This window comes from Rhinoderma darwinii, chromosome 8, assembly GCF_050947455.1.
Source record: "Rhinoderma darwinii isolate aRhiDar2 chromosome 8, aRhiDar2.hap1, whole genome shotgun sequence".
In the NCBI taxonomy this organism is placed as follows: Eukaryota; Metazoa; Chordata; class Amphibia; order Anura; family Rhinodermatidae; genus Rhinoderma; species Rhinoderma darwinii.
In genome coordinates this window covers 115,075,804-115,089,913 of record NC_134694.1, presented here as the reverse complement: position 1 = coordinate 115,089,913, position 14,110 = coordinate 115,075,804, and the positions used below count along the sequence as shown (strand labels likewise).

Sequence of the window (14,110 nt, the reverse complement as noted above, 5' to 3'; positions counted from 1 at the left end):
AAGGGGGCTTGAACCAGTGATCGCTTGCATGATATACTGCAATACTAATGTATTGCAATATATCGTGATACTGACAGCCTCCTTTGAAAGGAGTACAAAGATGGCAGACCTGGGGGCTTTTATAAGGCCCCCAGGCTGCCATGACAACCATCATCACCAGCCGATGCCATAGTGGCGGTGGAGCGCACTGGTGTGTTTGAGGGGGCACCCCCTGATTCTAACAATTTAAATGCAGCAGTCGCGATTGGCCGCGGCATTTAAGGTGTTAAACGGGCGGAATCAAAGTGATCGTTAATTCTGCCCATTGCAGTGAGGTGTCGGCTGTATAGCACAGCCGTCACCCACTGAGTATGGAGCGCGCTCAGGCCATGAGCCCGCTCCAGGCTGTCACATACATATCGTTAAGGGGATAATTGCCGGGTTGTCAAGGCCACTCCCTTTTTTAAATGTTCCTTCATGTTTACAAGGAATCAGTAATTGATGGGCTGAGAGAACAATAACCAAGAACAGCAGGATTGATATTTTGCCCGAGACCAAGAGAACATCTGCTGAATTTTTTTAAACCTAATCTTACCAACTCTTCAATATTTGCCTTATTTTTAGTTTTTGGGGATTTAGGCTTTATAATGTATGTGATGTATTGCAGTCAATAAAGGATTTACAAGCTATGTTCAGGATTCAAGCTCTACTTTTATGCACATTATTTATACGTGTTTTCTCAATATGTCTATTTAGGGTGAATTTGGAGTCCCAGGGTCAAGAGGAGAGGATGGGTCTGAGGGTCCAAAGGGAAGATCTGGCCCTAATGGTGATCCTGGGCCCCTTGGATTGATTGGTGAGAAGGTGAGATGTGGTTGTGTCTGGTGCGTGTTCACAAACAATTTTTAATAATAAGACTGCCATTAAACGTATATTCTTTATTTTTTCCAGGGCAAATTAGGTGTTCCAGGCCTACCAGGATATCCTGGACGACAGGGGACGAAGGTGAAGGAGGGTTACAGCGGAACATAACGGGTATGCAGAACCCTAAGTACTGCACTGACTCATGATCTATTTTACCTTCTATCGTTACAGGGATCTCTAGGCTTCCCAGGATTCGCAGGGGCCAACGGAGAGAAGGGAGCACGGGTATGGGATAAGTTATCTATTAATATAATTCAACCCACTACACTTATTCTGGAGGGCTGGCTTCAAAACTTTTCATCAGAATCAGGGTTTTCATTGTATCTCTTTCATGTATAAAATGAGTTTTCATTTTAGATATTCTCCTTGCACTACTGCTTACATGTTTATTGTCCTGATCATCATTTGCTAATATATATACCTGTATTATCACAAAGTAGACAAATGGATATTCTACACAGGAAAATGAATGAAAAACATATTTTTTCATACATATTTTAGACAGACACAAGATGAAAAAATATATGTATATTTATATAGCTGTACATCCTACCTGTCACAGATGGAAAAAAAAGAAAATTCCCTGAAATGATATGTTCATAGTGCAACTAAATTATTGTTGCGCAGCGACGTCTCTCACGAACTAGCAATGCCTATTGTAAATTAAAATGTACCTATGATATTCTAAATGTAAATGTTGCTATGAATTTTTACACCAGTATCACCAATGAATATCACTGATAAATTATAGTTTTATCATTTATCATTAATCTTCTCCTTCATTTACACTGGCCAATTATCATTAAGATAGGAAAGAAAAAGTGAATCGTAACAACAATTGGCCAGTGTAAATGGGCCTCTACGGAAATTTTTTTGTGGCTTTTTATTAGTTTCAAATGAATCTTCCCATTTGAACACCATGCCGTTTTTTTTATAACTCTGAAATTCGAATCTGATTAAATTCTTAATATATCGTTATAGTGGTTGGAGCTCGGTTTTCTGATACCGAGCTCCAAATTATTGACATAGATTTAAGCGACAACATACTGGCTACCTGCAGCTGCCACTAGAGGGAGCATGGGAGCTTATTGCATACTGTCTTGTCATTAGCATCAATAGATAACAGTATGCAGTAAGCTCCCCCTAGTGGTGACTGCAGGAAGCCAGAATTTTATGTTTTTATGTCCATGCAGGAGATTTTGAGCTGTGTACTAAAAAACAGAGCTCCAACCCCTATAAAGATATATTATGAAATTAATCAGCGCAGAATTTGTAACTTATTTAGATTAATAAGAAATATAGTATGTAGCTATATTTCCATGTTAGTACAGAAAAGTCTTCATATGTTCTATTTCAGTATCGTTAATATTGATGTCTTTTAATGTTTTGTTAACATTGTGTAAGAAAACATTCTTCTTTTTATTTTTTTAGGGTCTTTCGGGAAAATCAGGCCAAAGAGGAGAGCGAGGACCCTCAGTAAGTGATCGAATGAATGTTTCTTTTGGTCTCATCTTTCTCAAGTTTATTTTTTACTTTCCAAACAAATACTTGTTAAAGAGGTAGTCACTAAGTGATCCTTACAATAAAATATTAGTATAAACTGCGGGCTTGATAGGTCCTCCGTAAACTATGAATACAATGCATTGTATATTTTGTATATTTATAACTAATCTGTTTTGTTTTTTTTCTAGGGTCCAAGAGGTCAAAGAGGCCCTCGAGGTGCCACAGGGAAATCAGGACCAAAGGTTGAGAAATAAAATGATTTGTCTAGTTTCTTGTCTCTATCACTATGATGCTTCATCCTTTACAGTAGAAATAGTGTAGATTTATGATTATGATAATTTGGCCAGTAGAGCAGATACCGTGCCTGTGTATTATTTATTATATTACATGAAATAATGAGCTTACTGTACAGTCATATATCAGAAGATAATGAGAAATGAACACAGTAAAGGAGCGAGGTCAATTGATAAAACATAAAATCTAAAGGAAATTGTTGGTATCTGCCTGTAGTCCTGAGGCTATAGACAGGCCTGATTTTTAGGACCCGTATAAACCACAGTTTACAATGATGAGTTGGGTTGGGTTGAGTTAGGGCTTATCTGAACTAATTCATGTGGATGACCTAGGTTGTCCTGAACTTTACTTTGGTAATACTGAAAATGTGGGCAGCCGCCAAGGAAGTGGTTAAAATCCCACAAATCTAGAATCATTAACGGCAGAAATTACAGCTCTCCCGAAACCAGTGTTACCACTTGTTGATCATCTTTTATGGTTTATTCAACACTAATAGTTGTTTTTCACTAATTCCCCAGCTCTCAGTTCAGTGACATTATATATGTGTATATAGCTGTTATTTGCCTGTGACATGTTCAGCCACAAGACAGTATATGTATTCCATCCATACTCACTTATTGTGTTCCCTCCTCTAGGGTACATCCGGAGGAGATGGTCCATCTGGCCCACTAGGAGAGAGAGTAAGTCCAGATCTCAAAACAAAGTATCTTATCATTATCCATTTTTTAATACTTTCTAAACATCTCTTTTAGTGGACATTCATTATGTAACTCTACAGTCATCATTCTACAGTTTATGTTTCTTCGCATTTTTATATTGACTACCAATTGATCCTCACTTTCCTTCTCTACACCATCCTATTTTCCCCAATGGCTCATATTATAATTTTTCTCTTATCTGTGATATTAATTAACATTGTAATATTTTAGTACTTTCTTTTGATCTGGGTTTCCTCTAAGCAGCCTTCTTATGTTACAGGGTCTTCCTGGACCACAAGGCTCTAATGGGTTCCCTGGGCCTAAAGGACCTCCTGTGAGTACATTTTGAAGTTATTGCCAACAGCTCTGCACCATGTTTGATGATCTAACCATAATATATAAGTATATACTACATTGTCAATGTAATCATGTACTAAATGTAGCCATACACTTTGGATAAAACTTGCCTGAAACAACCAGTTTCAACCTAAACAAGTGATTATCTGCCTTTCCCTTTCGTACAATAAAAACATAGCTAAGACAGACAACAGACACATCTCTGTTAAAATTTGTCTCTGACGTGTTAGTTTTTTTCAGTTATTAAAAGCTTATTCCGACCTTAGACATTGGCTCGCTCGGCTGTTTCCGTCACTTCCATAAAAATCAATTAAGAAAGACGCACAAATACTTGGCCATCCCTCTATTCATTCAACAAGTTCTTTAATTATGGGAAAATGTCCAGACCTAACCATTATCTCCTTTTTATCACCTCTTGGCCAACCTCAACTATGTTCTTCTGCACACTGTCGTCTATGTGTATGGAGTGATTGCACAATTGCAGTCACACGACCAAATGTCGATGCTTAGTTGTCAATCGAATGGACAAGTTTTACCTAGAAAGTATGGGCTGCTTTTCAATGGGTTTCCAAACACCGATCTCAGACCAATTAGAATTAGATCATTACCAGAACAGTTGGTCAAGGTTGGATATTTACACACAGAAATATTTTGTTAGGGTAGAATTACATTATATTGGAATTGAACCCATCCTTCAAATTCTCTATAATGGAGTTGTAGTTCAAAAATATTCTGATCATATTTACAGTAAAAATTTAAGTCAGAATTGTTATTGTCAGATAAATTTTATGACAAATGAGCCAGATTTCAATCAGATCAATAGAACGTTTTCGATGCTGTTAGAAACTGGTTAGAAATCTGTGTGTGTGTGTGTAAAGCCAGATGTTGTTGCTGCACAGTAGTCTAGCTGTGTTGTCTGGACCTACTCCTACCTGCCTCCAATCCACTGTGAGGGGGCGGTCCAGACTACACAACCAGACTACTGTGCAGCAACTCTAACCAGGAGACAAAGGAGATAATTTTATTTATTTACATTTTTATAAAAAGTGATTTTTAATGTTTAACAGGTAGTATAAGAGAAAAAGGGGCAATTTTTTTGCCAGAAACGGTGCCCCTCTTGTCCATGGGCTGCGCTTGGTATTGTTTGGTATTTAGGTCTGCTCTATTCAGGTGACGTGTTTTTAGTAGATTCACATATGCTACGATGGCTTTTATTACAATTTTCGATTTGGAGATCTTTAATTATTTACATATAATTTTTTCAAATACATAATCAAATATAACGACATAAAAAACTGTACTCAAACAGAATAAAGTTCTTTTTTCACTGAAGTTAGGTTACATTCCATCAGGTTTTCTGTTTGCCATACTATTCTGCCCAGCAGAAAAAAAAAAAGGGAAAATTTACGGATCTGTTATGTCAATGGGATCTGTCAGGATTCACTGCACAATGGATCAAAACTGATCCATCATATCTGTCATGTATCTTGTAAAGCAGAAAACTTGACACCAGTGTGAATAGAACCTTAATTAGAAAATTACCGATCAGTGATTACGGTTAATTGTACCACATGAAACTACTAATAGTAAACCTACAGCATTATTAATAACCACTGTTTCCGTAATGTCATTATTACTTAGCGACACGTCTGCAACAATGATCGCTGCAAGGCATAGTGTCTATAAAGAGCGGACAGTACAGTTATTTCTTATACTTCGTGTTCTTCTATAGGGCCCCCCAGGAAAGGATGGAATCCCAGGACATCCTGGACAGAGAGGAGAAGTGGTGAGTATTGGTTTTTTTTTGGGTGGTGTGTTGTATGTGACCTCTGACATTTCTATTTTGGGGCTATCACAAAGCTACCATATCATATAATAGGTTGTCCTTTGTTTTTTTTTGTAGGGTTTCCAAGGTAAAATGGGAACTACAGGACCTCCTGGTGTTGTGGGATCACAGGTATAATACATATTCTTACCAATTCTCTTGCAATTTCTATTCATTGATCGGGCATCATCTTGCATCACTTATCAACAATACCTTCCATCTAAATGTCTATTTGTATGTAGGGCACTCAAGGTGAATCTGGTCCAATGGGAGAGAGAGGACACCCTGGCCCGCCAGGACCTCCAGGAGAGCAGGGCTTGTCCGGCTCAGCTGGTAAAGAAGGTACTAAGGTGAGCAAATTATTACTTCTATTTTCAGCTCCATGCCCAGATATTCTCAATTTGTTCTCACACACCTCATATAGAAAAGCTGACCATATACTCTTAGTTTTCTTTATCTCATCATCCTGATATTTCCCAAATATTCTTTCTTTCGCAGGGAGATCCTGGAACTGTCGGGGTCCCTGGAAAGGATGGCCCAGCTGGTTTGAGAGGATTTCCAGGAGAGAGAGGCCTGCCTGGTACACCAGTGAGTAACTGATACGTGCACTAACCAGGGAGGTGACGGCATCAGTATTAATAATAGTGGTAGTAGTAGTAGCCGCATCGGTAGTCACAGTAGAAGTAGATCAGGACTAGATTTCGCACGTTATCATCCTCCTTCCTCCCGATCCCATGCGGCATACTCAATAATCTTTGATGTATTTTATGTTGGCTTGGCTTTGTTGGTCTATAAGCATCAGGGGTTTCATCCAAGTAGAGGCATCAACCAAAGGAATCCATATACATGTTACACATTATTTATGGGTATTAGACACATTAGCCACAAATGGCTCGCAGATATATGCAGGAAAAAGGACCATTGTGATCTATTGTACAAAGCATTGTAGATTTGGCTGCCATTTTGAATACATAAACCAGTTATTTACATCTAAGACATTTATGGCATATCCACGAAATATGCCATTATTTCTGATATATGTGAGTCCCAGCTCATGCGTCCCACATATGTCACATTTTCACCAACCCTTGTCGCGCGCAGTGATTGCCACCATGCATGTGCGCGACTCTCTATTGCCTTTTCAGGGAGTTACGGAAATAGCTGAGCACGTTTGTTTGTCTGTTTCCATAACTGCCAAAGAACAGAGTAGAGAGAGCCATAGCCGCCTCTCCATTTATTCTCCATCTGTATATGTTGTTCGCCTTACCAGGTGAATTGGTGGTCGGAAGGCCCTCATTCTCAACATATGTGTAGGTCCCAGAGCTGGGACAAGGATCTACAGCATCAGACATTTATCCCGTGGATAGGCCTTAAATTACTAAGATGGAAATAAAACTTTAACATTGGGCAGGCTCTGCAGAAGCTACACTTTGGCCGTCCTGTTTCTTCTCTAGAGCCTTACACGTCTGGACAAAGAAGTCAAAATTGATAAAATCCTCTTTTACAGCTTTTTAAGACTGTTATAGGAGACAATAGAAGGATTGCTGCACGTGTTTGTTAGAGACAAACTTATCTAGCAAAGATACAAAAAGTGCCATTTTTAATACTGTAAATTTATTAAAAACGTAGTACAGAGAACGTATAATGTACCAAAAAAACTAAAATAATACAAGATTATTCAAAAGTCTTTAAGGTTTGTGGCTGAAATCTTTGATGCACTTCATATAGAATTACCGTACACATATGACACAACACATTATCCCTTGGGGGTAACTAAAAGTTATACGATTGTATACTTTGCTGACATGTTTACTAAAACATTTACAGCCTAATTTAAAGTTGTAGATAGGTAACAATTATACGGTTCAAGATTTAGATTGAAAACATACACACTTTTGTAAATGGTAATGGTAAGAGTGTTACAAGTGGATGTTGCCGCAAATTTGTGACATTATAGACTGATGGTGGCGGATTAGTAAACTACCTGTCACTACTGAGAATCCCCAAAAGAAGACATTGTACATTGAATTTTTATTTTTTATACTTAGTTGTATTCATTTGTTATGTAAAATCACTAAATCTTTATTTTTCTTTACCTCTTAGGGAGGTCCGGGTCTGAAGGGCAATGAAGGTCCAGCTGGTCCCGCTGGTCCGGCAGTAAGTTCTCATCTTATATATATGTACTCTAGTCTCCGTTACGCTTACCTTCCGGTGACAGTTTTCTCTATGTTATTTTTTACGTGGTAGAGAATGATTTGCTTCTGATTATTTTAATATGGTTTACATATTCCATAACTATCTTAGTTTCCAACAGATATAACGACTGATACTTAATACGATAATATTATTACGCAAGAATACATTTATGTCGTTGGCACTCTTCAGGTCATTGCTTTGATTCTGTTTTTGTCACTTAGTTGTTTTCCTGTTCATATAAGTTAACGAGTGCTGATATCATCCCTAGGGATCTCCTGGAGAAAGGGGTGGACCAGGCCAAGGTGGACCAATTGGGCCTCCTGGAAGACCAGGCCCTCAAGGACCTGCAGGCTCTGCTGGAGAAAAGGGTGTTCCCGTATGTATAAACCTGGGTGGGCATGACGTCCATATACCTGTTTACACATTTAGTACATAGATTGTTTCTCTATTATTTCTATGTTGAGTCGTGTATTTTACAAGTCAAGTCATAAAGATTTTCTGTTTAGCACGTAGCATGTGGCTCCTAGGCCACTGGTTAAGGACAAAGCTTTAGAAATTGTTGTATCTGGACATAAGGTTCCCATAGATACTTCTGTGAGCAAGTGAAATATTGCCACTTCAGATTTGACAGAAACTATGGATTTTATTCCACTGTATAAAGGGATACAACAAAAAAAATAGAGCTAAATAATGACATTTAGTTCATAAAGACGGAACAGTGGCAGACATATTGTCCCGCGATATATTTTACATTACTTCTTCACTAGAGGAATTACTGACTTTTATGTCTATTGTATTCAGTGTTTCTGCTGTTTACACTTTGATATCTTTATTATTTTTAATGTAATATATTCTCTATGTTATTCTAGGGGGAAAAAGGACCCATTGGCCCTGCCGGAAGAGATGGAGTACAGGGGCCTGTGGGTCTTCCTGGAGCAGCTGGACCTCCTGGAGTTTCTGGAGAAGATGGAGATAAGGTAAAGTTGACTTTAAATGTGCTGTTTTTTGTTTTGTTGCCTTTATCGATGTTAAAAAATCTAGAGAAAACCAGTCTCCCATTGTAATTACTCATAATAGAGTCCTTTAGATTATGTAACTAATAATTATAAGACCCTGCAGCTCATTAAGCCACAGCATGAATATGTTCAGTCTATTGCGTTGCTGTTGTTGTAATCTGTATGTGTCGCTCAGGGCAAATATTAATATATACTCGGCCGGCACCAAAGAGTGGGCAAGGGCGGCACTCACCGAAGTTTCAACAAAGTTTGTCATTAAGGATATGTTGTGTTATTTATGTCACTTTATTTAGTCTGAACTTTAGCCTGGAGTGTGTAAAATAAATATTGCTTATATTTTTTATAATTTTACAGGGTGAAGTTGGCGAGCATGGACAGAAAGGAGGCAAGGGTAACAAGGGAGAACATGTAAGTATCTGTATATCTTGTAATAAATTAAGACCAGGAGCGCACAGAGCAGTTGACTTGACTTTTCCTTTACCAGCATAACCAGCGTTTCTCAAAGTTCCTAAACCAAGTAGTCCCAAGACTATGACCATACACTGTGCTACACCGGTTAGAAGCATAGCATAAGGATAGCACAGTTACTCAGTGGAACCATGGTGTATACCCCCCGAGGTAAACATGCCAAAGGTTGAGAACCAAGGCAAGTGGTTGCCAACCTGGCATATGGTCAGTACCTCAAATACGGTCCTTGACTCATCACATTTAGATAAAGTCAAGTCTAGGGGTAAACAAGCACATATTACTTATCACAGCTGTAATTGTGACTGGTTTCTCCATATTTTTATCTAAAAACAGCTAAAAACTTAAAAAAAATGGATTTCCGAGATTTTTGGCAAAACACTTATGGAGGGAACGCAGACCACTGCCATAAAAAAATCCCATACATAGATACGTATACTTAAATATACGCGCAGCACAACTTAAAGAGATGGGAAAGATACCACAGAGTAGCTCTTCTGTTCTTTATGGTTGACGTCCGTGTGACATCCGTTAAAACCACGGCGTCACACGGACCTATGTAATTTAATAGTGCCGTTCAAACGGCCATTGTTTCAACGGACCGCGTGAAGGGTCCGTGAGAAAATAGGACATGTCCTATTTTTTCACCCTTCACACATCCCTCCATAGACTCTAGTCTATGCGGGATGCGTGATAACGAGTCCTGCAGCGCAGAGCACGGAAGCACCTTGGACGTGAAAAATGGACGTTTTTCACGTCCGGGATGCGCAACGCTCGTGTGAATCCGGAATGTGCTTTACAAATATCTTTTGCTCCTCACGTGGTGTCTGGTGCTTACTGAATTATTCACTGGAGTCCAGATAAGGAGACAAAACATTGTCTGTTCCTTTATTCATGCTTTACAAACCCAATGGGTACGTTTTCTCTCCATATAAATGGAAGCACCAACACATTTGTTCTCCTGAGTTTCCGAGAAGGTAAATGTATGTTGTGTTATTTCCAAGTTTAATGTATTTTGTTATAAAAACGAAAACAGTCATGGGATTAATTACAAATTTTTGTTTCTCTTCAGGGTCCTCCAGGTCCACCTGGTCCTGTTGGTCCAGTTGGGCAGCCAGGTACTCCGGTAAGTATCTCTTAAGATAAGTAAAAGCAATATTACATCATATTATCTAAAAGTTAAGAAAATTCCTTATTCTATTAAAAAAAAATTCTGAAAGGTGAGAAACATTTCCATTCCATCCTCAAATTCTACCAGTGACTTTTACATTTCTTCTTTGGCACTACATTTTCATTGTCATTCAAGAGGGTCTGATATCTTGAATACCAAATAAAACTTCTACCCAAACATTATAGTACTGTCATTAAAATGAATGATTGAAATCGAAGAAATATCTATAGATAGCGGTGTGAGAATATGACTAGAGGTCTAGCTATCTACATGATACTGAGGATATAGGTTTGACCAATGTTGAAGAGAATCTGTCACCAGTACTTTCCCTATTAAAAAAAAATAAAGAAGCAATATCAGGAAGAACTGAACCCCAAAATCATGACTTCTGCCAATGTAAGTTATGTGCTAACACAAAGCGCTAGTATCTGTCATGTGATGCTTTCTAGCCAATCACACAATTAGCACGGTTCCTTATTTGTTCAATAATTGCTTAAAAAACATCAGATGACAACTACTGGCGCTTCATGGTAACTGAGATCTCCTCCGAGCATAATTAAAATTCACAGAAAGAAACATTTGGGTTCTTGATTTTCACCTATACATCGAAAAAATGGTAATAGGAAACTACTAGCATTGTCTAGATGACCTGTGTACCCGTCTATGTATATTTCATAGAGAAAAAAGTTTTCTTTTAATTTAAAATAACCAAAGCCCTGTCGTGTATTATAGAGTACATCTATGAATAACTCCACCAATATACCCAAAAAAACTTATTATGGAGAATTTTGGAAACTCATAAACATTCTTCATATTAACAATATAATTAAAGTGTAGCTAAACATTTGACAAACTTCTGAAATGTCATAGTGACATGTCAGAAGTTTGGATTGGTGGGGGTCCGAGCACTGAGACCCCCACCAATCGCTAGAACGAAGCAGCTGAAGCCCTCATGTGAGCGCTCAGCCGCTTCGTGTCTGTTCGGCTTTTTCCAGAAATAAATGTATCAGTGTACGGACTCAATAGAAAATCTATGAGCCCGTACTCCAATACATCGGCTTTCCAGAAAAAGCCGAACAGACACGAAGCGGCTGAGCGCCCACACGAGCACTTCAGCTGCTTCGTTCTAGCGATTCATAGGGGTCTCAGTGCTCGGACCCCCACCACTCCAATCTTCTGACATGTCACTATGACATGTCAGAAGTTTGTCAAACATTTAGCTACACTTTAATATTGTCTACTGGGAGGGCAAGAGGGACAAATGCCCCAGGGGCCTCCAGCCTCCTCTTCCGGATAATTATTATTAATTGTTTGTAATCTTTAGTATATTCCAGGTGTATATTATTTATCTCTCACATTTAAGCTGTCACTTTCCTGTCTTCCAAAAACACATAGTCCACTATATTTTGTCCAGTGACCTCCCAGTTTCTAATAATAATTTTTGCTCTACTCAGGGCGCTGATGGAGAGCCCGGCCCACGTGGACAGCAGGGAATATTTGGAGCAAAAGGAGATGAAGGCACCCGGGGTTTCCCAGGTTCTCCAGGACCCATTGGACTACAGGTGAGATGTATGAGGATACCCGTTTAGATCAGTTATGGGCACTTGTGCTTCTTGTTTTCTTGGTTACACTGGTGAATTTACCAGATAAATATTGGCAAAACCCACTGTCTGTGTGGTGAAAAAATGTCCAGAGACTCTTCAGTTGTAATTCTCAAGAAAGCAACAGAAGAATAGTTATCGTAACATAACAGCATTGCAATCCTACTGTTTATTATTATAGGATTTATATTGTAGTATTGTATTTAAAGAGGATTTTGGCCTAACGTAAAATTGGCCATAACTTTGTAACTCAGAAGTAAGAGCAGACAACATTTGGTAATTGTGTTTTATAATGATATTTTTTTAAAAAGGGAAAACTGGAAGTGCAGTAATTTTGGTCGTTACCTCTGAATAAGGTTTTTAGTAACTGATAGTAAAACAGTCACTTGTCAGTGACCATCAATTTCTGGGAAGCAAAATCAATAGCGACAAATAATATGGCTGCACTTTTCAAATTGTCTGTTGCAGCAAAACAGAAAAATGCATTATCTCAGTAAGCTAAAAAAAAAATATTACCAGAATGAGGCTCCATTGAACGACAGCAAGCAAAGATGTTGAAAAACATGAGGAAATGATACAGAAAGTATATTGTAAAATTGTATAACTTTTCATCATACAATGAATAACATTTATTTGCTAGGACCATAATACCCCTTTATTATACTAATCCTAGCAATAATAGATGGTAGAACATGAACATATCCAATTAATCTCTGTCAGACTTTTCATACAATAACGTCGCGGTGATATCTCCAGAAAGCCAGTAGGATCACACAGCTAAGCCGATATATACACAGTAACATTATAAACCATTTTCTGGTAAGATTTTTTCAGTGCATCTCGTCAATGCATGTTCATGTTAGAGTCAGCCAGCAAGATCCTTAGTTTGCTTGATGCAAGCGACTGAGATTATTAAAGGAACACTCCAGGAAAAACGAATACACTGTGGTATGGTAGGCCAACACGTTAGACTGACCTTGGTTGAACCCGTCGACATAACGTTAGATTTCAGCCGACATTCGATCGGCAGATGTCGGGGAAAAAAGGGCTTGGGCATGTTAAATTTCAACATGCCCGATCCTTTTTCTAAAGGTAGAAAGGCTGCTGGCAGGGGTGTCTGGCAGTGGCTTATTTCCCTCTTCCCTTTGAGAATACATGTACGCTCGGCCAAACCGGGCATACATGTGTATGGGGAGATCAGGAGGAATAGTGGTTGGACGAACGAGCGTTCGGCCGATAGCAATTGAAGCCTTATGGCTACCTGTATGATTAGTGCAGGGCCTGAGTGGGTGGTGAGTGCACCAATGCTAAAAGTCATGCACCGCCCCGTTAGGCCCTGAACTAGCCATTACACAGAGTATTAGTTTTTCCTAGAGTGTTCCTTTCATCGCTCAATTTTCTGACAGATGCTTCTAATACGGAGTTATATGCTAACTCATTGTCCTGATTTTGGAGGGACTGCAGAAGTGTTTTTAAAAAATGATAGTCTTGATCTGGCTGTATCAGGGACTAAAAAATATACAAGAAAAATTGGTCCGCTCGCCACTCTTTCGAAGTAAGGACGCCACATTCCATGATTATTCGGTGAACAGGCAAGAGAGCTACGTCGGGAGTAGGTAGAAATCCAAGGAAAAAAGTTAGAGGTCCAGCACACGATATGATGTGAAAAAATACAAAACTGTTTATTTAAGTCAAAATTAAAACAAGAAATTAAAAAATCCCGGGAGAGAATGCCTACGCGTTTCGAACTTTTCAGTTCTTAATCATATGCTACGAGTTTGTATTTTTTCACATCATATCGTGTGCTGGACCTTTTTTCCTTGTATCAGGGACTACTTTATGTGAATCATGATCTTGGTTTGGCTGCTTCATAGAGGAGTTTAGACAGATTATATATAGGGTTTTGGCTGAATAAAACCTTCTTCATACCAGAATTTTAAAATAAGGTAAAAATACAGAGCTAAATATGGACACAATATGCAGATGATTTTGTGAAACTCCTTCTTTATGTCACCATTATATTATCATCGGCATCAGATAAAGCACGTTACATCCTGAAAAAGATAAAATGTGTGAATAAC

General features: G+C 38.6%; 1 protein-coding gene across 1 annotated transcript in view; it reads left to right on the top strand.

Annotated features, from left to right (window-relative positions):
- Nucleotides 1-14,110, top strand: part of COL11A2 (collagen type XI alpha 2 chain) — a 116,310-nt gene that overhangs the window by 87,683 nt on the left and 14,517 nt on the right. Inside the window, exons 30-46 of the mRNA XM_075836511.1 lie at nucleotides 736-843; nucleotides 931-984; nucleotides 1,075-1,128; nucleotides 2,335-2,379; nucleotides 2,595-2,648; nucleotides 3,336-3,380; nucleotides 3,679-3,732; nucleotides 5,488-5,541; nucleotides 5,659-5,712; nucleotides 5,823-5,930; nucleotides 6,079-6,168; nucleotides 7,684-7,737; nucleotides 8,045-8,152; nucleotides 8,646-8,753; nucleotides 9,147-9,200; nucleotides 10,330-10,383; nucleotides 11,883-11,990. Coding sequence (XP_075692626.1) covers nucleotides 736-843; nucleotides 931-984; nucleotides 1,075-1,128; nucleotides 2,335-2,379; nucleotides 2,595-2,648; nucleotides 3,336-3,380; nucleotides 3,679-3,732; nucleotides 5,488-5,541; nucleotides 5,659-5,712; nucleotides 5,823-5,930; nucleotides 6,079-6,168; nucleotides 7,684-7,737; nucleotides 8,045-8,152; nucleotides 8,646-8,753; nucleotides 9,147-9,200; nucleotides 10,330-10,383; nucleotides 11,883-11,990 — 1,206 coding nt within the window. The remainder of the gene's footprint in view (nucleotides 1-735; nucleotides 844-930; nucleotides 985-1,074; nucleotides 1,129-2,334; nucleotides 2,380-2,594; nucleotides 2,649-3,335; nucleotides 3,381-3,678; nucleotides 3,733-5,487; nucleotides 5,542-5,658; nucleotides 5,713-5,822; nucleotides 5,931-6,078; nucleotides 6,169-7,683; nucleotides 7,738-8,044; nucleotides 8,153-8,645; nucleotides 8,754-9,146; nucleotides 9,201-10,329; nucleotides 10,384-11,882; nucleotides 11,991-14,110) is intronic.